This window comes from Brassica napus, chromosome C3 (genome assembly GCF_020379485.1).
Source record: "Brassica napus cultivar Da-Ae chromosome C3, Da-Ae, whole genome shotgun sequence".
NCBI classification, from domain to species: domain Eukaryota; kingdom Viridiplantae; phylum Streptophyta; class Magnoliopsida; order Brassicales; family Brassicaceae; genus Brassica; species Brassica napus.
This window is the reverse complement of record NC_063446.1, coordinates 42,910,358-42,931,375: the sequence shown is the minus strand read 5'-3', so window position 1 is coordinate 42,931,375 and position 21,018 is coordinate 42,910,358. Positions and strand designations below refer to the sequence as shown.

At 33.2% G+C, this 21,018-nt stretch overlaps 1 protein-coding gene and 1 pseudogene across 3 annotated transcripts; both read left to right on the top strand.

Moving 5' to 3' along the window:
• The first annotated feature begins 3,877 nt into the window (after positions 1 to 3,877).
• On the top strand, positions 3,878 to 7,040 carry LOC106387825 (long chain base biosynthesis protein 2b). Of its 3 annotated transcripts, none has more exons than XM_013827747.3 (11): positions 3,878 to 4,323; positions 4,529 to 4,617; positions 4,682 to 4,827; positions 4,921 to 5,045; positions 5,119 to 5,212; positions 5,299 to 5,462; positions 5,552 to 5,713; positions 5,923 to 6,049; positions 6,127 to 6,293; positions 6,392 to 6,499; positions 6,701 to 7,040. In XM_013827747.3, exons 1-11 carry the CDS (start codon positions 4,132 to 4,134, stop codon positions 6,794 to 6,796), a joined length of 1,470 nt encoding a protein of 489 aa, XP_013683201.1. In that variant the 5' UTR covers positions 3,878 to 4,131; the 3' UTR covers positions 6,797 to 7,040. The 3 variants fall into 3 exon arrangements, with proteins under 3 accessions (XP_013683201.1, XP_048607612.1, XP_022555543.1); XM_048751655.1 differs by having other exon boundaries at positions 3,932 to 4,323; positions 4,529 to 4,587; XM_022699822.2 differs by lacking the exons at positions 3,878 to 4,323; positions 4,529 to 4,617 and having other exon boundaries at positions 4,682 to 4,853.
• Positions 7,041 to 8,906: 1,866 nt separating this feature from the next.
• LOC106387827 lies at positions 8,907 to 20,656 on the top strand (annotated as a pseudogene).
• The last annotated feature ends 362 nt before the right edge of the window (positions 20,657 to 21,018 follow it).

Here is a 21,018-nt window from a genome sequence, read left to right as displayed (position 1 = left end):
CAAGCAAAATGATGAGCCTCTATATGTGGAGATAATAACCGAAATAAGTAATTCATGTTTGCATAAACTGATTGCATCGAATATCTCCATGGGTTGGTCGGAATTCTTAAGAGAGCCCATACATGAATTGCTGAAGGGCACTCAAAAAGACATGATTGATTGTCTCCTCATCCGCACCGCATCTTGTACACTGCATATAAAATTTTGTCCCTTTTGCATGCAGATTTTTCTTAACCGTTAAACATCCCAGAGACATGGTCGATATTTTTATTTATTTATTTATTTAATTTGATTCCAAAAAATAAACCATGATGAAACTTACATCAGTAACCAAACAATGCAAAGTATTTTATGAATAAAAGTATATCCTCAATTTGTGGTAAATATGCTGCCAGACCTACCCGATACTAAAACTTAACGTGAAACATCTGATTTGAAAAGAATCGTCCAAACATTTTACATCTTGAAATTTAGAGTAATCTTATATCATTTCGAACAAAAAATGAAAAATTGAATGTGTTTAAAATATTTCTGATTATAAAAATTAATCAGATAAAATTTTATCTTACATTATTTAAAAGAATTTAGAATACTATAGTTGTTAACGAATACGAAAATTTTTATAATTGAAACTTTATATATCATTTATGTTACAAATTAAAAACAAATTCAAGAAACTTTCCATTTAAAATGAAGTTTATCATTAGAGAGTTAAAACATACATTTATGTAATTAAACATATTTGAACATATTTGGTTTGGTACATAAATTATTACTAAATTTATAACCATTCAAATTGTTTAAACAAATACAAATCAGAGGAAAACCGTTAAATTTATATTTTATAAAGGAATATAATATAATTTCAATTTGCATTTGATAGTATTTAATGTATACTCGTTTTATATTTAAATGTATGGTTTTTATGTAAATATATTTTCCATTTATATGAAACGATAAAAAAGAAAACATTAAATTTATGCTTTATAAGGGAAATATAAAATAAATATCAAAATCATCTATCGTGTAAATATATGTAATATTACTTTGTATCGTTTAAATGTTAGAAAAGTAAATGAACCAAATTTTTATAATGGGAAATATATATATATATAACAATTTAATGGATAATTTCTATAGATTCTACACATCACAGACGAAAATGAAAAACTTCGTAAGTTATAGGATTCCTGAAATGTAAATAATAAATCAAAGTCTCATTCTTGGTGAAAGAGAATGTTAATCAGCCATATATTTAATTAGTATGTTTATATTTTTTGCAAAATGTTATATTTTAAGTATACACATCTATATTATTAAAAGAGAAGTACTCATTAAAAAATACCCATAAGTTTTCTAATTTATTTACATTTGCATGCCACTGAGAATTAAATTAAATTATCTATTTTAATACTTGTCTTTTCCAATTAAATTAATGAGTTTTCCTTAATCAAATTTAAACATAATGTCACTAAATGAACCTACCTATTTTAATGCTTGTCTTTTCCAGTTAAATTAATGAGTTTTCTTTAATCAAATTTAAACTTAACATCATTAAATGAACCTAAAAATAAATCATATATTTAATGTAGCTTATTACGGACGAGTACGCCCAATAATGAACTTGAATTTTATTTTTTACGAAAACGTGAATCACTTGACATATGTAATATTTAAAATATATTAACTACAATATAAAAAATGCATATAACCTACATATACTTTAGTTTGAAATGATCATGCTCAAGTTTTATATAGTCTACTTACATCATGCATCGATCGATGTACAATATTCAAACCACCTATAGTTTTCGTTTTCTTTATAGGATGTATCAACCAACCAATCATCCTATTGATTTTCTAAGCTTTATAAAAAACAAACCAATAAATACAAACTCAAAATCCAATATCTTCTATTAATCAAAACAAAATATCTTCAATATCGTATCTTTAATGTACCTATTAAATATAGAAACGGTAACCATAATTACACTAATTATAAGAATAGATTTGATTCCAACCAATTGATCTATTACTTCGGTAATTGATTTGCTTGTAGAAGAGAAAACAATAAATTTAAAATTTGTAAGAATATAAAGATATAGAGATTCCAACCAATTGCCTATATTTGAGTATGATTTAGAATAATAAGCTTCAAATTGAACATTGAAAAAGATAGAGAGATTTTTTTTAATCTTTTACCGACACAGAACTTAAACAAAACGTAGAGTTAAAGGTAATTTATTTTTGTTACACTTCCCGGAAAAAATGGTTACAACATGGGCTTTCATAATATGGTCTTTTAACATATTAATGTTATGGATATCTAATAATTATCTTGACGGAAAAAAAATACTATAAATAATTTATTATTAATATAATTATGAAATTATTTACAATTTGATGACTAATTCATCGCCCTTTTTTATATGTTAAATTTTTCATAAAAGTTTAAAAATCATTGTATTTTTTTTAAACATGTACAACTAATTTATAATCTCTTATGTCATACTAAGTCATAATATAATATTTCTTCATATTTTACATTAATAACCATTGTTTTTGTATATTGTCTACAATTCTCTAATTACGTTTATTTGTTCAATTTTTTATATGATATCGAACATTCGTCATAAATAGATGGTTTAAGATGCAAAAACAAATATTTAGTTGGTGAATATAATACATCAAATATTATAAATACATCATTTAGTTAAATAAATAACCAAAAACCGAAAATTCATATCCGCGCTGCGCGGATCAGGTCTAGTGTAAACTTGAATTACAAACCATGTCAATTAGGTTGTAAGAATAATCATATGAGCTATTTCAATGAGAATTGATCATAATGTCTATCATCTCTCCACTAGCCAGAATAATAAGTCAAAATATTGCATTTTGACCGTCAAATAATCCAGATGGTCAATTACTCTAATTCATATTAGTCGATCAAATTTATAGTGATTTTAGAAATTATTATAATATGCATATCATTTTATCAAATATTATTGGATGTAATAATATCATGTAATATAATAAATTGGCGTTAGACAACCAAAAAATTTAAACACTACACAACATATAAATTTTATTATATTGTAAGTAATTAAATTGAAGCATATACTAACTATTTTTAATTTAGTTGTTGATAAAAAGCCAAATAATATACTATAAAGTATTGTATGTATAAAAAGTAATAAAATAATGAAAATAAACAAATATATCAAATATATTTATTTTGAAAGATATATAATAAATAAATTTTACATTTAATCTGTAAAATATAAATATATCTTAGAATGACAAAAATATGTTAAAACTATTATATTATATATTAAATTTTCAAAAATACTTATATCCGCGTAATCACGGACAATCACCTAGTATGTACTTGTATACTAAATGTTCTTTAGTTTATGAAATACAATATTATTTCTTTCATGTCGTTAAACAAGTAGAACTTTTAGCTGTACTTTAGATAATTTCAAATATTTTTAAATATTTTGAATATTTAAATACATATTTGTAATTCATATTTTTTTTTTTATAAAGCTGATTTATTATGACATTACATTTATGAGAAATATTACATAGACGATAATACTACCTGTTTTACGAAGATCTACGTCTAACTGCATCATCTAAGCCGTCTTCCTAATCAGATTTATTTGCACCATGTTAAAAATTTGCGTGTGTGTAAAATTTTTCAGTTTGGGTAAAAATCTGATCAAGCTCTTAGGACATTTGAGTATCTTACCAATTTTGATTCGAACTTAGTATGATTATTTTAGGTTAGATTCGGTTTGGGTTTTCGTGTCCGGATATTTTACCCGATCCCTACATGTATCGATAAAAAAGATTAGGATTGGATTATAATTGAGGTTTTGGTAAGTTGTGGTTCAGACTTTTCTGGTCCAAGTAAAGTGACAAGGAATAGTTTTTTTTTTTTTTTTTGGTAAGATTTGAAGGATCCTTTTGTTGTTTTTTGAAGAAGAAAGGGGAAGAGATCCAATTCAAATCTCTCTCTCTCCCGTGAGAAAGGCGCAGATTTTTCCAGATCTCATCGTTTCCGAATCTGTATCCAAAACTCACAAGAGAGAAGGAGAAGGAATCATTTGGAGGGGTGTGAATATGATTACGATCCCATACCTCACGGCCGTATCCACATACTTCAGCTACGGCTTGCTCTTCGCCTTTGGGCAGCTTCGCGATTACTCCCGCCTTATCTTCGATTGGTGCTCCACCAACAATCTCCAGGGATACGCCCCCATCTGCTTGGCTCACGAGGATTTCTACATCAGACGATTGTATCACCGTATTCAGGTTCCTCTCTTTCTTTCATTAACTTCCATTGGTGACCCCCACAAATTAATATACCAAAAAAAAAAAAAAAAACATTTTTTGGTTCGATTTGTTAAGAAAATATCTCGGAATTGAATCTTGGCATTGGTGGAGAGATATTTTGTTTATGATTATGTGTTATTACTGCTTGATTCCTAATGTTTTGTTTTATAACGTGTGAATAAAGGATTGTTTTAATCGTCCCATATCAAGTGCTCCTGATTCTTGGGTTGATGTTATCGAGAGGTACTCTAATGACAACAACAAGACCCTCAAGTGAGTGTGTCCCTCTCCTTCTATTCTAACCATATGTAAAGGTTTAACCCTTTGGTGGTTGCAGGCGAACAACAAAGAGCACAAGGTGCCTCAATTTGGGGTCTTACAATTATCTTGGATTTGGTTCTTTCGATGAGTATTGCACGCCCCGTGTTATTGAGTCCTTGAAGAAGTTTTCAGCAAGTACATGCAGCTCTCGCGTTGATGCAGGTTCCAGTTTCTCTTAAATGTATTAGGTCAAGAAAGAACAATCTCTCTTCTCTTTTTTTTTTTTTTTTATTTTCTGACATCCTCTGCCATCAGGGACTACATCTGTGCATGCAGAACTTGAAGAATGTGTTGCCAACTATGTGGGCAAACCTGCTGCTATTGTCACTGGCATGGGCTTCGCAACAAACTCGGCTATCATTCCTGTCTTGATTGGAAAGGTACGTTGTCATGAACGCCGATGGATGCTACTCCCAAAGACCTATGTTTTAGTAGCATCTTTGTCCTATACAGGGAGGGTTGATAATAAGCGATTCTTTGAACCATACTTCCATTGTAAACGGTGCTCGAGGTTCAGGAGCCACTATCCGCGTTTTCCAACACAACAGTAAGCATTTCTTATGCTTCACTTTCCAGGTTTTTGTTATCCATGTAACTTGGTGGCCTTCCTTCCTTCATGCTCCCTTGTTTCAGCACCTGCTCATTTGGAAAGAGTATTGAAAGAACAAATCGCTGAGGGACAACCTAGGACACACAGACCCTGGAAGAAAATTATTGTTGTTGTTGAGGGTATTTACAGCATGGAAGGGGAGATTTGTCAACTTCCCGAGATTGTCTCAGTTTGCAAGAAGTATAAGGTGAGATCCACTTTCTTTAATGAAATTATTCTATACTAATTTGGTCGTCGGATGTGCAACTCTTAACTTCTTGTATATCCTTGTTGCAGGCTTATGTTTACTTGGATGAAGCTCACAGTATTGGAGCAATTGGAAAAACAGGCAGGGGTGTTTGCGAACTTCTCGGAGTTGACACAGCTGATGTGGACATAATGATGGGGACTTTTACCAAATCTTTCGGATCTTGTGGTGGCTATATTGCCGGATCCAAGGTTAGCAAATTATATACCGTTCTTTTGCAATTATGTAAAGATCTCTTATAATAAAGCGATGAACCTTGTTAAAAATGAGGAAAGAGCTGTTTCTACTAAGGCCCTAATCCTACACAACAGACCATTTATTTTTGTCTAGGCAAGTAGTGCAGTTTATCTCAAAATCAACCAAGGGCTTATATCATATTTTGTGCTTTCAATTTCTGTAGGACCTCATCCAATATTTGAAGTACCATTGCCCGGCTCACCTTTACGCAACATCAATCTCAACTCCTTCAGCGCAACAAATCATATCAGCCATAAAAGTTATCCTTGGAGAGGACGGTTCAAACAGAGGTACCTCTCTATTGTTTTCTGAGCTTCATAATCTCAAGTTATGTAGTCTCAAAATTCTTCTAAAAAATCTGGGGCAGGTGCGCAAAAGTTAGCAAGGATAAGGGAGAACAGCAACTTTTTCAGGGCTGAGTTGCAGAAGATGGGATTTGAGGTCCTTGGAGACAATGATTCCCCAGTCATGCCAATAATGCTTTACAATCCAGCAAAAATCCCAGCCTTCTCAAGGGAATGCTTGCGAGAAAACGTAAATACAGACTCTTGTCTTTTTTCCAGTATCTCATTTGCTTTTTTTACGCAAAAGAGACTCTCACCTCTTCAATGTACGTTTAAAACTGTGAACAGGTCGCAGTTGTGGTTGTTGGTTTCCCAGCTACACCTCTATTGCTAGCCAGGGCTCGCATTTGCATATCCGCATCTCACTCAAGAGAAGATCTTATCAAAGCTCTAAAGGTAAAAGAAAATATCTTTCTTTGAGTTCACTCGCGTGCTCTCCTTATATCATTTACTATACAATTATCATTTACTATACAATTGATGAAGCCTTAACAAATTCTCAGCATAGTAAAGAAATATTTGTGTCTAACCCCAAAAGTCTACAAAAAGAACATAATAAAGGGACTGTGCTTATAGATACTCTCTGTGTTATGACAGGTTATAAGCAAAGCAGGTGACCTTACCGGAATCAAATATTTTCCGGCAGCACCAAAGAAGCAAGAAGAAGAGAAAGATAGAATCAAATTGGATTAAGACCGTAATGCTAAGCAGTTTCCTTACCAAAAGAGGGTTTGATCAGTACTAATTAGCATTAGTTTACTGTTTTTTCTTGCGGTTCTGTCTTTTGATGTGGCCCCTCTACTTGTCTTGAAACTTTGTGATCGTTCTTCTTCTTTTTTTCATTTGTTTCTTTGGTTTCGTCCGAGTTAATTGTATAGCTTCCTTTAAGAATGGTGCTCCAAAATTACAGATGCTATTTGATGACTTTTTATGCTTCTGTTTTTGCTTCACGAAGCTAGTATATGGTGTTTAATTCTTTAGGACCAAAGCAATTTTTTAAATTCGGACTGTTTTGTTGTGCTCATTCCTAATTTTAACCTCTGGAAAAAAAAAAATATCATACCAAGTGTATATTGTTTGATTTACAATTCTTCAGAAATGTTCAAACGCAAAATAAACTGTTAAATGATCAAAAACCAAAATGGAGCATACAGTATTCAATTATTCTAGATCGGGACAGGAATGATAATGATGGGAAGTTGTTGTGGGACAAGTGGTAGCTACATCTTGGTCCTCACTTCATAATGTCTTGAGAGTGACGCTACTTGTCACGAATCTTGTGATTTATTCAGACTTAATTGTTTAGGATCTTCAAAAAGCAGAGAATAGGGAATCGCTAAAAGAACTTTTCTTGATCTTTGACTCTATTTTTGTTCCGAAGTCAAAATATCATTATTTATGCGTCTGCTTTTGTTCCACGAAAACTAGGGTGTCCAATTCTAGACTAAACCCTATGACGAGGTTTTAGTTCAGAGGCAAAATCTACAAACTATAAAAATTATCTTCATGTTTTAAATTTCAATACAAACTTTGAGGAAATAGTATCAGTTAATCCAAGTTCCTAATGGCCCCACAATATAATGTAGACTAGTGGTTGAATTCTCTTAATAGAAAACCATATCTCAAAACGTAACTGATGACGTTTGTAATAGATAATGATACTAAATTAGAATAGAAACAATCATTCCTAAATTTTTGTACTGAACACATCATTATTTTTTTGAGTATTGGAACTTCTATTGCAAATCAGTTCTAAGTGTTGTACACCTACCACCGGACGTAAGTGACGAGTTAGTTTAAGCATAAGTGCCGGTGTTGTTTTTATACGGGACTTTAAATCACCAACTTTCAAATTTGGTTTAAAAAAACATGAATTTTCTAATGGGCCATTTAAAGTTTCAATTTATCTTGACTAGTCGTTTTAACAAACCATTTCTTAAAACGCCGTTAAAATGGTTAATCGTTTTGATTTTTTTTAAAAACATTTTTCAAGGGATTCGAACTCGAATCGAATGCCTCAATCATATAAAAGGTAAACCACTAGACTACTTGCACCATTTTATTAACTAGTGGTATATACTAATAGTAGAAGAACCAACTTGATCTGACATGCTTTTCTTCTCCTATTATAGACAGCCCTTTCTTGTCCGCGTCCTAGGATAAGCAATTTGATGAAGTGAGTTTTTAAGTTTCTGCAGAGAAGTGTGTAATAACTGTATTGAGAGAGCTCCAGCCACTTGAATTTTTAAGTTTTTACATCAATGGTTTTGAATCGTAAATTGGATAAGTGATAGAATACAGTTACAGATTACAGAATTAGGTTTTGAGAAGAAATGAATTAGGGTTTATTAGATCCAAAAACGATTTAGGGATTTATGTTGGAGAAGAAACAATTTGAGGGTTTAATAATAACTATTAGTATCTACCACTAGTTAATGAAATTGTAAGTAGTCTAGTGGTTTACCTTTGATATGATTGAGGTTTTGGACATGGGTTCGAATCCTTTGAAAAATGTTTTTAATAGTATTTCAAAACGACTTCGTATGGATTTGACAGAGATTAGAAACGGAGATTAACTCTGTTAAACTCAATATGTTAACCATTTTAACGACGTTTTAAAAATAGCTTAGTCAAAATAAGTTGAATCTTAAAACGAATAGTCAAGATAAATTGATTCTTTAAATGACCCACTAGAAAATTCTTACTTTTTCTCAACCAAATTTGAAAGTTGGTGATTTAATTGACAATTTTCCCTTTTTTATACTAGTTGGAAACCTGGTAGAAAGAGTGTTTTACGCCATAAATGGTACCAGCAAAGGTTACCTCCAGACCAAAGGAGAGATTGGTGTTAAAGACCCAATCTCTTCCCAGCTAACAAAATAAAAATAAAAAAAAATGTTGTATACCTATTCGGTAGAGAGTTTCTGTTCATCAAGAACCAGTGCTGTGCAAAGTGTTTTAGGGACCTAAGACAAGTTTTAAAAATAAACTTATATATATACAACTATAGTGAAAATAATTTTCTAATACGATATATCACCTTCGCCAAATACACAAGTTTAGCACTTACAAAAATAAGTTTATTACGTAAATATACTATACTATCTCATAAGAGAAAAAATGCATGGATTTAAAAAATGAGTTAATCGATTCTCATGGAAAGTTTTTTCTTAGAAATAAGTTAAGCAACTAGAAATTGTTTTAAATTTTGGGCCTAAGGAAAATACATTTTTCAACACACTGTAACACTGTAAGCACGCCTCTTTCATGAACATCCACAGAGCTACATTGTTTAAAAGAAAGAGGGACCTCAAAGAATTACCTCCTAAGTTTCTTCTCTCTCTCCCTCTCTCTAAATCCTACTCTCATTACACCTTCATCTCCAAGAACCTACAACATTTACTTGACTTCTTTAATAGAAAGACCTCTACATCAAACATAAATAGTGGAATAGGCAGAAGTTTTCGAAAACCTATCATTGTATTCTTCTGTCTAGAAACTCGCAGAGGATCACTACAAGAAAAAAACGCTTTTCTTAGCGGACGAAAAACGCTATCTATCGATATGATAGCGGTTTTTGAAGCGTTGTATCATCGCCCGTCATAATAGATCAACCACTTTAGATAGCGTTTTTTTTTTGCACTGTTATCTTATTGTTATATACGATAGCGCTTTTTTGTATGCAATTAAATATTTTTTAATAGCGTTTTTTTTTTGTTATTATTTACATTAAAATAATTTAATTTTAAAAATATTTATTTTATTCAATTATTTAAAAATAAAAATATAAAGTAGAAATTAATTTATAATTAAATCTGTTTGTATTTATAAAAAAAATAAAATTTGGTTTACATAGATTACAATTACAAATTACAATTATTAACTAGCCCTAGTTAAACCAATTTACTATAGATAAACCTATCTAAACCTAACCAAGTTCTTCCTCAATCTTAGCCGCCACCGAAAGGGAGAGTTGAGGCCGATACTCGAGATAGGTAAGGACGACGGCGAGCTTGGACTCTTCTTCTTCTCCGACATATTTCTTCTATCACTTCTTAGCTTCAGATTCTCATCTTCTTCTTCCCTCACTTTGGCTCTTCAATTTCCTCCATATCTTCTTTTCCATCTTCGACGCCATTGCAATGTCTTCTCTGACACCTCTTATCATGTGTTCACCACAACCTTGCTCTGATTCTCCAAGCTTAGACTGTTTTCTCCAGCCTTTAATTCTCTGAAACCTTCGTACAAACTAAAACAAGTTAATCAAAGAATCAACAATTAAAGAACAAAATTATCAGAATGTACCTATCTTCATCGACTGATTGAGAAGTGGTGAGTTTGAGAGAGAAGATAGGTGATATGCGGAGAGATTGAGATTAGGATCGAAATCAAAACAAATCAGAGAGAGATAGAGGTCTATGGTGTTGGACGGCGATGATGGTGACGAGCGGTGGTGGTGGTGACGAGTGACGGTTTCAAAAGGAGAAGGTGACGAGCTTCACCAGAAAGAAGAAGATTGCAGAGGACCAGAGGTTATGAGAGATGAAGTGATGAGATTACAGAGGATTGTGAGAAAATTGATAATTTAGTTTGAGATCTGAGAAGAATTGCAAAGGTCGTGACTCGTGAGAAACAAAAAGAATAAAGAGATAATGAAAGAAAAGAATAATATCCGTTAGATTGAGATCCATCAACGGTGGAGATTAATAGTTTAGTTATCCTCACCATTCTGCATTGGATCTTCCTATTGGTCTAGATTTAATCCTCTTTGTTTCTTTTTCTTTGTTGTACTCTGTATATTTAATATTTAGTATATTTAATAGTTACTTTTATTTTGTGGATTTAAGATCTGTGCTTAAATTTTAAAAATTTAAATTTAAAATTCATATATAGAGTTTATAAAATTAATGATATGAGATTACAAAATGATTAGATTTCACTTTTTATAAGCAATTTAAGTCAAATAAAACTAAGATTAATAACCTTGGCAAAAAACTATGATTAATAAAATTATTATATTTCACTTTTTATAAGCAGTTTAAATTTTGAAGTTAAATAATAGAAAATATTAGAGTTTTAATATTTTAGTTAGAGTTTAGGGTATATGATTAATCGGGAGTATGATATATATATATATATAGGGTTCGAGGGTTAAAGGTTTAGAGAATTGATTTAAGATTATAAGTTAAAGTTGAAAATAAATTTGAATTTATTTTAAGAATTAGATTTACTTTTGAGAAGTTTTTGTTTAGAACTTAGTTTTAAAGTTATGAGTTTAGAATAGAGGTTGAGTATATATATGGTTAAAGGTTTAGGGTATTGAGATTTGCAATTAATTTTTGTAAAAGAAATAACTTTTGAGTTTATATCTAATATTTTAGGTTAAATTTAAGATTTGATGTTAGAATATTAGAGTTTAAAGTTTTTGTTTAAAATTTATGGTTTAAAATTTTTTTAGGGTTTAGGGGTTTAAAAAGGCAAACATAGCGTTTTTAATTATGTGCTATTAAAAATATGGTATCATAACGTTTTCAAATATATCACTCTATCATAGCGTTTCCAAACATACAAACGCTATCTAAAGTTAAAGAGATATATCAACCGTAGCAGAAAGGCAAAAAACGCTATTACTGCTATCAAAATTTGTTTTTCTTGTAGTGGACGTACTTTGCCACTATCTCAACATATTTGAGCTGCTGCTTGATCATCGGCTTTGGTCATCTCCGTGATTTTTTCCGTCGGATCCTCGTTTTGCCATTCACCAACGACAATCTCCAGGTTTGTCATTTCGTAAGTTAACTTTGAATAATCTTTTTTCCATTTATTTTCTTATATCGTATGTATCTTGATTCTCACTTTGTGTATAGGGATATGCGCCAATCTGCTTGGGACACGAGGATTTCTACATGAGACGAGGATATCATCGGGTTCAGGTCATTCTCTTAAGAGTTATTTACGGTATAAGACAGTTTATGAGTTTTTATCACACTATAAGGTAGTTGTTGCTACTAAAGCAGTTTTTTGCAACTATAAGCTAACTATATTTATTCTTGAAACTAAATAGGTCCTACAATTTTTAATCTTAGTTTTATTCTCTCTTTCTGTAACAGAGAAACAATTTTAATGGTAGAGAAACTCCAAAAAAAAATCTGGAAAACAGTGGTTTTAATGGCAAAAAGGATGAAAATTAAGAAGTTGACCGGCCGTGAAACTTCTTTTCCGTCATTCTTTGCAATTCTCTGTCATCACCTGAAGCCGCGACCTTTGAGCCTTTATCTTCCCCATGAAATCAAGCCACGATCTGTTCATACCACCGCGATTCATCACCATCAGTTCGCCTTCTTGGAGCTGTAAGAATAGCCATGACCGGTTCGAGCTTCTCCGACGTGGATCTCCTTCGTCGCGGAAGCTCGAGGAGAAACAATGGCCACTTTTGGCTTTATTTCACATCTGGTCTCTCGACTTTTGAGTATATTCATTTCTGCCCCCAAAAGTTTCTGATATGCAAATATATCCTTTTCAAATTGAATCTTCACTTTTTAATTGTACATACCAGACCTTGCATGATTATACGAACGAGTCCTTGAACTTCTGGAAGTTTTCTATTGGACTTTTAACTTTGCAAATTACATAAATGGCTTCTTAATTTAGTGTTAAACTTTCAATTATTCACTTCAAATATATCATTGTAACAAAGTAAACATGTTCCATTAAAGTTCCAACAGAGTTGTTAACGACAATGATTTTTAAATCAGCTATTGATCTTTGTGTATTCATGCACCTCACTTGCTAAAACATCTACATGTACACATAAGTTTTCTAGTGTTGTACACATGTACACGACCATATTTGTTGTACAAATGTACGCCACCAACCTTTAATGTACACTAGCGAATGCACACAACTTTACAACATATTGGACATCTAACATAAGTCTCAAACATATGTGTACATGTAAATATATGATAAAATATAATATGGATATTATACAAGTTAGCCCTTGTCGATAGTTAAAAACATATGTGTACATGTAAATTTCTTTTGAAAGTATATATGTTAAACATGCAAACACCTTTAGATGTGTTTTAAAAAGAAAGAAAACCTTCCAAACCTAGCTTTCAATGCATAAGCATGTGCGCCTGTGAAATATTTTTCGTAAATCTCGTTCGATCAATTTGTTTCAATATAGGATCATGCTTCAATGTAGAAAGATAGTTGTTTTCTGTACAATGTGATTTTGTACACCTCATGTCGTGTACATGGTTACTTCTTCGCATATATTTCACTGTCCACATGTACACTATTTTACAAAACTCACCTATACACCAATAGATTTGTACACTGAATTGGTTTTAACATGTTGGTGTACACTGAATTGGTTTTAAGATATGTTGGTGGTTTGAATATTAGAACAACCAATAAATTGGTGGTTTGAATATTTTCGTTTTGATTTATATTATATTATACAGAGCGGGTTAGCAAAAAAAATTATAGATTAATCGGATATTAGTTTTGAACTTCAATTTTCTTTATAAGAAACTGATAAATGTACATATTATCAGTGTTCGAAATTATGCTAGCCGTTAGTCGGGCGATTACGTCTAATTGGGAATCAATTAGGGTCTAGTTTTTTGAGCTTTTGCGTGAATAGTTAGTTATATAAAAATATATTTAATGTATGAATAATTGTCTGCAAGACTTGTCGGCTCAGTTGGTAAGTGAATGTGTTTTAAATCAACAGACCCGAGTTCGAACTCACTTAAAAGCTGTTTTTTTTTCTGTCTTTTTTCAGTGAGGGACAGAATTGTAATTATGCCATCTTCTCCTTCCTTGTAACCTACCTGCGATTTATCAAACTTAAAAATGGTGGCCTTCACCTTTTCCAGTTTTTTCACTCGTTTTCATCACTGTTTAGTCATTTCAAATGAAACTTTACAGATTTAAATTAGATTTGAAAATTTTAAGGTTTAATTGCATCAACCGAATTGGATCGACTCGCCCCCTTTTCAATGTTACGCGGGTCACACAGCAGATGGTGGATATGGCGGAGGTGGTCCGGGATATGGTGGATACGGACCAGGTGACGGTGGTGTTTTGATCGGTGGTGAAGCTGGGTTTTGGGTCCGATGGTGGTTTGGATCAGGTGGTTTTGATGCTGGAGTCATCATTGGTAGTGGTGGTGGGGTGGTTGTGTGTGGTGGTGGGTGTTGTGTATGAGTTAGAACTCAGAAGGAATTATGAATTAAGAAAGAGAAGGATAGAAGATATTGAATGACAAACAAAAAAATCGATAAAATGAAAATTAGTTTGGTCATTCATTAGTCTAGTTACGAATGGACTTATTTAGTTAGAAATAAAGGAACATGTTAGAAGAAACTGTCCTACTAGCAGAATGTGACTTATTGTGTTAATAGAAAAATGGGACCCGTTAACGGGCTGACTTGGGCCTGAAGCCAGCTTCTTCTTCTTATATTTAATGAAACGTGTCACAAAAAAAAAAGATGGAAACTGTCTTTCCGTGTAATATTTTCTTCTCTTAACTATAAACTAATAAAACCAATTTTCTACAAGGTCCATGTGTTAATTGTTTTTCTTTTCATTTGGTAGTTGGTATAGATAGACCAATCCAAACCCATACTGATCTTCCAACTAAATGAAAAATGAATAAACTTTGTAGTTTTGTTCATTTTTTCGCATTGAATAACAAAGCTGAGAATATTTTGGTTTACATTTCTCATTTTATTAGTATTTTTTTTGATAATTCATAAATTTATAAAAATCATTTTTCATATATTACGAGAATCAACTAAAAGCTAGAATAGTATTATATTTTTTGTCATCAGCGTAAACAGATCCAGTTATAAGCCCGATTTGAATAAAATTTCTCGAGTCATCTAATACATAAGTAGCTTCGCCCGCCCATTAAATCATGTACATTCCGCTAGTCAATATTTTGAATCTTTAGGAATCGATGGTCGCTTTCGACCGTCAACTAAACCATAGGAAGGTGGGGTTCTCCTCATTGCCTCGGATGCCGGGAATTCCCATGTTGTCTCCAGAGTAGCTAGCTTCCGATAATCTCTTCGAAACTTGTAACTGTCACTGACGATGAAGCGCGAACCGAACAACATAGATGGAGGGATGAAAAACTTACTCTTACCGGGAAGAGACACCCACCATCAACACCAAGAAAGAGACGGACCTAACTTCGTCTACACACTTTGATCGAGATGGCTCTAATGACCTGCACAAGATGTCAGCTAAGAAACACTACCGAAACGGAATCAAATTACCCGAACCAGGCACTGGGATGTGAGCTAAGCACAAGTAGAGCTATCAAATGGTCCGTCCATGGCCCAATTGGGCTTGACCAGTTGAACCATTTCAGTTTTGGGCAGTAATGGGTGGTCCATATTGAACAATGGTCCAAACAAATGTTCAAGACCAATAGAGACCATGTCCAAATGGGCATGTCCATGGACACCCAATAATATTTATAATTATTTTTCAATTATTAGTTTAGATTTTATTTCTAAAATTTTGAAATTATGTTTACTTTCCAAAATTATAAAAGTATTTTTTTTCTTGTCAAAACTATAAAACTATCTTTTCCTGTCACAACCGAGAAATTTCATTTTTCCGCCAAAACCGAGAAATTGCGTTTTCCCGCCAAAATCCGAGAAGTTAGGTTTTACCGCCAAAATCCAAGAAATTGTGTTTTCCCGTTAAAACCGAGAAAATACGTTTTTCCGCCAAAACCGAAAAATTGTGTTTCCCGCCAAAACCGAGAAATTGCGTTTTCCCGCCAAAATCCGAGAAATTGTGTTTTCCCGCCAAAATCCGAAAAATTGTGTTTTCCCGCCAAAATCCGAGAAATTGTGTTTTCCCACCAAAACCGAAAAATAGCGTTTCCCGCCAAAATCCGAGAAATTGCGTTTTTCCGCCAAAATCCGAGAAATTGCATTTTTCCGCCAAAATCCGAGAAGTTACGTTTTCTCGCCAAAACCGAGAAATTGTGTTTTCCCGTTAAAACCGAGAAATTATGTTTTTCCGCCAAAACCGAGAAATTGCATTTTCCTGTCAAAATCGAGAAATTGTGTTTCCCACCAAAATCCAAGAAATTGTGTTTTCCCGCCAAAATCCGAGAAGTTACGTTTTTCCGTTAAAACTGAGAAATTGTGTTTTCCCGTTAAAACCGAGAAATTGCGTTTTCCCGTTAAAATCGAGAAATTGTGTTTTTCCGTTAAAACCGAGAAATTGCGTTTTCCCGCCAAAACCGAGAAATTGTGTTTTCCCGCCAAAACCGAAAAATTGCGTTTTCCCGCCAAAATTCGAGAAGTTATGTTTTCCGCCAAAACCAAAAAATTGCGTTTTCCCGTTAAAACCGAGAAATTGCGTTTTTCCGTTAAAACCGAGAAATTGTGTTTTCCCGCCAAAATCGAGAAATTGCGTTTTTCTGCCAGAAATTGCGTTTTCCCGCCAAAATCGAGAAATTGCGTTTTCCCGCCAAAACCGAGAAATTGTGTTTTCCCGCCAAAATTGAGAAATTGAGGTTTTAACGATAAAACTATTTTTTGGGTTAAATTGTAAAGCTATGCTTTCTTTTGTTAAACTCATGAAAGTATGTTTTAGGAAGCTCATGGACACCCATTGTTCATTTGGTTTTCGCCCAATTGGACCATGTACCAATTGGTCTTTTATCCAGTTGAACCATTTATTAATTGGGCACGTCCATAGCCCGCCCAAAATGAATTGGACTGGGCTAGCCCATGGTTAGCCCGCCCAGTTGACACCTCTAAGCACAAGTAAGACACCACCACAACCAAGCCACGGATCGTGACGCCACTTGCCGCCTCCAAGAACCGAAATGACAAATGACTGTGACCCGCAGCCTTGAAAAGCTGACTCCACCGCGCACAATAGTTCTGTTCCACCGTGTCGTGACTCCAGCACCAACCAAAATTCCACCGCTGTTGACAACCTCTCGAGCATCTGGAGAGACGTAAGACCAGGGCCAACAACAAGATGATAGAGGAGGGAAGGCACGACGAAGCAAATACGAAACCGAGAGTGAAAGAAAGAAACCCTCCGGCGACGGCACGCGCTGCCGGACGCCGGAGGTAAACTCAGAATACGATTTGGGTTCGAGGAGAAAGAGAGAATGAACCGTTCAGAACTTCTTTTTGTAAAGTTTGAAGATAAAAAGAGTGATAATGTTAAGACTTTGTGCAGTACAGTGCTATTATATTGATAATGTTTTCCGTTATATTGTAATACCTACTTTTTATTTCTTCGTCAGCATGAAGGACTGTTTTTTTCTAACCATGAAGGACTGTTTTGCCCGTCCAATAGCGAGTGCACCAGATGCATGGTTTGATATGGTCGAGAGAGACTGGAACGATGGGGAAAAAGTGATAGAGTAAGTGTACTTTCTTCCTCATCTTTTCTTTTTTACAACAGTGTGCTTTCTTTTGAAAAGTTACATCACACGCTTACATTGAGATACAATAGAATTTCTATAAATCGATAAACAGGCTAAATTAATAAAACTTTTGATCTCGAATTGGACCGATTCAAAATATGACACAAATTGATAAGATGATATGATAATAAGATGATAAGATAATATTTTTTAGAAAATTCTATGTAAATATATAGTTCCACTAAAATCATAAATTAATAATTTATATATAAAATTTTTATATAAGTACAAAAAGTATTGTATTATTTGTTTTATATTCACAATGGAGTTCATCTCTATTTTTTCTTAACATTTCAATATATTTTGATAATATTTAGTAAAATTATTTATAAACCCACATTTAAATTCTACATATACACAAAATAATATTAACATGATATAAAGTCAAATTTCTAAAATTTTAATATAACTTTAGAGATGGGATTCTAAGCATAGCTGAGTAAACCTTTGGTTGCAATGCAGTCGAACAACAAAGAGAAGAAGGTGCCTCAATTTGGGGTCTTACAATTATCTTGGATTTGGTTCATTCGATGAATATTGCACGCCTCGTGTTATTGAGTCTTTAAAGAAATTTTCAGCTAGTACATGTAGTTCTCGTGTTGATGCAGGTAAACATTACCGCCTATAATTTTAAGTGTTTCTCTTCTTCTTCTTTTTTCTTTTGTTTGTCAAATTATTCCTCTATATTTCCTCTGACCTACGTGTGGTTTGATTATATATGGCGTAAAGGAACTACTAGTGTGCATGTAGAGCTTGAGGAATGTGTAGCTAAATATGTGGGAAAGCATTCTGCTATTGTCTTTGGCATGGGATACGCCACAAACTCGTTTATCATTCCTGTTTTGATTGGAAAGGTATGCGCATGTATACACATCCAGAGTCAATGAGTCATGACTTCGGACCTTAGGTTATATATATATGCTAATATGTTGAAATATGATCCAGTTCATAGTTCTGTATGCTGTATATTGTTAGCAAAAACCATTAATCTTTAAGTAGCTTATTAGTGATTCATTTCACTTGAAACAGGGAGGATTGATAATAAGTGATTCTTTGAACCATAGTTCAATTATTAATGGTGCTCGAGGTTCTGGAGCCAATATCCGCATTTTCCAACACAACAGTAAGCTTTTGTAGTGCCTAAAATTTCAGCTTTTATCATTCAATTGAATGGCCTTCTTTTATAATGTAGCACAGATGGTATCTTTCGTTTTAGATACAAGATACTAATAATATTTTTGTTATTTTTACTTATTGTAAACATTTTTCTTGGTTTTCTGTTTTTGTTTTAGTGATGTTTATTTGTGTCTAGATCTTAAATTATAAATTTATTTTTAGGACATGTTCGTTTGTCCATCTAAATAAACTATTTAGATAGAGATGAGAACCAGGGTCCGTTTAGTGTTAAAAACGTAAAATATTCAAATGGTTCATATTGATGAGACCTGTAATTTCAGGCAAATTTTGAAAACCAGTTGGCTGAACAAAATTGAATGATCTGGATGGAGAGTTCAGTTAAAATGGTAAACTATCTTCACCCTACGTATATTGCTTTTTTTTGCAGCACCTTCTCACTTGGAAAGAATACTGAGAGAAGAAATAGCGGAAAGACAAACCAAAACACACAAACCCTGGAAGAAAATTATTGTTATCGTTGAAGGTATTTACAGCATGGAAAGGGAGATTTGCAAGCTTCCCGAGATTGTGTCGATATGCAAGAGGTACAAGGTTGAGACAACTGAAAACTAAATTATTATTCACACGCAATATCAAAGTCTTCTAAAAACCAATTTGGTTGTCTTATATATGTATAAAAATAAAAAAGTTTTATTTTGATATATATATATAGGCATATGTTTATTTGGATAAAGCTCATAGCATTGGAGCCATTGGGAATACAGGAAGAGGTGTTTGCGAACTTCTTGGAGTTAATACGGCTGACGTGGACATAATGATGGGAACCTTCAGTAAATCGTTTGCCTCTTGTGGTGGATATATTGCCGGCTCGAAGGTCTTTAAGCAAACTTATGAACATTACCTCTTTATATCAAATCTTGTCAAAGAAAAACTTGTACACATGATGATTAAAATAAGACAAAGTTATAAAAATAGTATTTTGAAGTTTCATTTTCTTTGTTTTTGTAGGAGCTATCCAATATTTGAAGCACCACTGCCCGGCTCATCTTTACGCAACATCAATTTCAACTCCTTCCGCACACAAATCATATCGGCCATAAGAGTTATCCTTGGAGAGGACGGTTCCAACAGAGGTATCTCTTAAAGTCTCTACTCTGTTCTTACATTTATCATTTTTACTTTCATGTTTGACTAGCTTCATTTTCGACTCAAACCCGATAAGAAAAACTTGTTTAAGGGGCACAAAAGCTAGCAAGAATACGAGAGAACAGCAATTATTTTAGGTCTGAGCTACGGAATATGGGATTTAAGGTACTGGGAGACGTTGATTCTCCAGTCATGCCAATAATGCTTTACCATCCAGCTAAAATCCCAGCCTTCTCTAGGGAATGCTTGCGAGAAAATGTAAGTTTCTCTATCAAAATGAATCTCATTTGCTTCCACATAAGAGAGCAAACTCTAAAAGAAATATGAAACAGGTTGCAATCGCCGTGGTCGGTTTCCCAGCTACACCTCTAATGCTAGGAAGGGCTCGTATTTGCATATCCGCATCTCATTCAAAACAAGATCTTATTAAAGCCTTAGAGGTAATATCTTGCTTGTGCATTCTCTCCCTTTCTTTCCCTAGCAGTAGCAAGCCCTAGAGGTTGATATATTATAGATCCAAACTCTAATAAACATTCTTTGTATATGATGAATGACAGGTTATAAGCAAAGTAGGTGACCTTACAGGAGTCAAATATTTTCCTGCAGCTCCAAAGAAGCAAGAAGAGGAGAAAGATACCATCAAACTGGTTTAGAAATTTTAGAATCGCAATATGTTGCTCTATCTGATAATATTCATGCACAAAGAACAGGTCCGGTTCGATCTGATTTCATAATAATGTTAGCAAAATTGCAGCCTCCACGAAATTAATCCAACTGAATCCTAAGAGGTCTTTACTTCAATTCTCTATATCAACATTCAACTTCTATTCCACAAAAAAAAAAAAAAAAAAAAAAAAAACTGACCTTAGCATATCCATGTCTCCTGTTTCTTCTACAAACTGAGAGAACTAAACACTTAACGATGCCAATCAAAAGCTAGACTGAAAAGTGAAAACATTCAGTTTCATCTCCTTCAAACTCCTATTGCAAGTTCCTTATTATCATCAAGACCATCCACAGAAATAGCTCAAGTGAAGTAAAGAGAGAGATCACAGATTAAAAACCTTCTTCTTGCTTCAACTTCTTTGTTTTCCCACTTCAACTTCTACTACCACTGTAGCTAATGCTACATTGAAACAAGAAACATCAA

Coding starts and splice junctions, on each gene's coding strand:
- LOC106387825 (XM_013827747.3), top strand. CDS start 4,132: ATGATTACGATCCCATACCTCACGGCCGTATCCACATACTTCAGCTAC. Junction 5,714..5,922: donor GCTATATTGCCGGATCCAAG/GTTAGCAAATTA, acceptor CAATTTCTGTAG/GACCTCATCCAATATTTGAA. Junction 6,294..6,391: donor GGGAATGCTTGCGAGAAAAC/GTAAATACAGAC, acceptor AACTGTGAACAG/GTCGCAGTTGTGGTTGTTGG.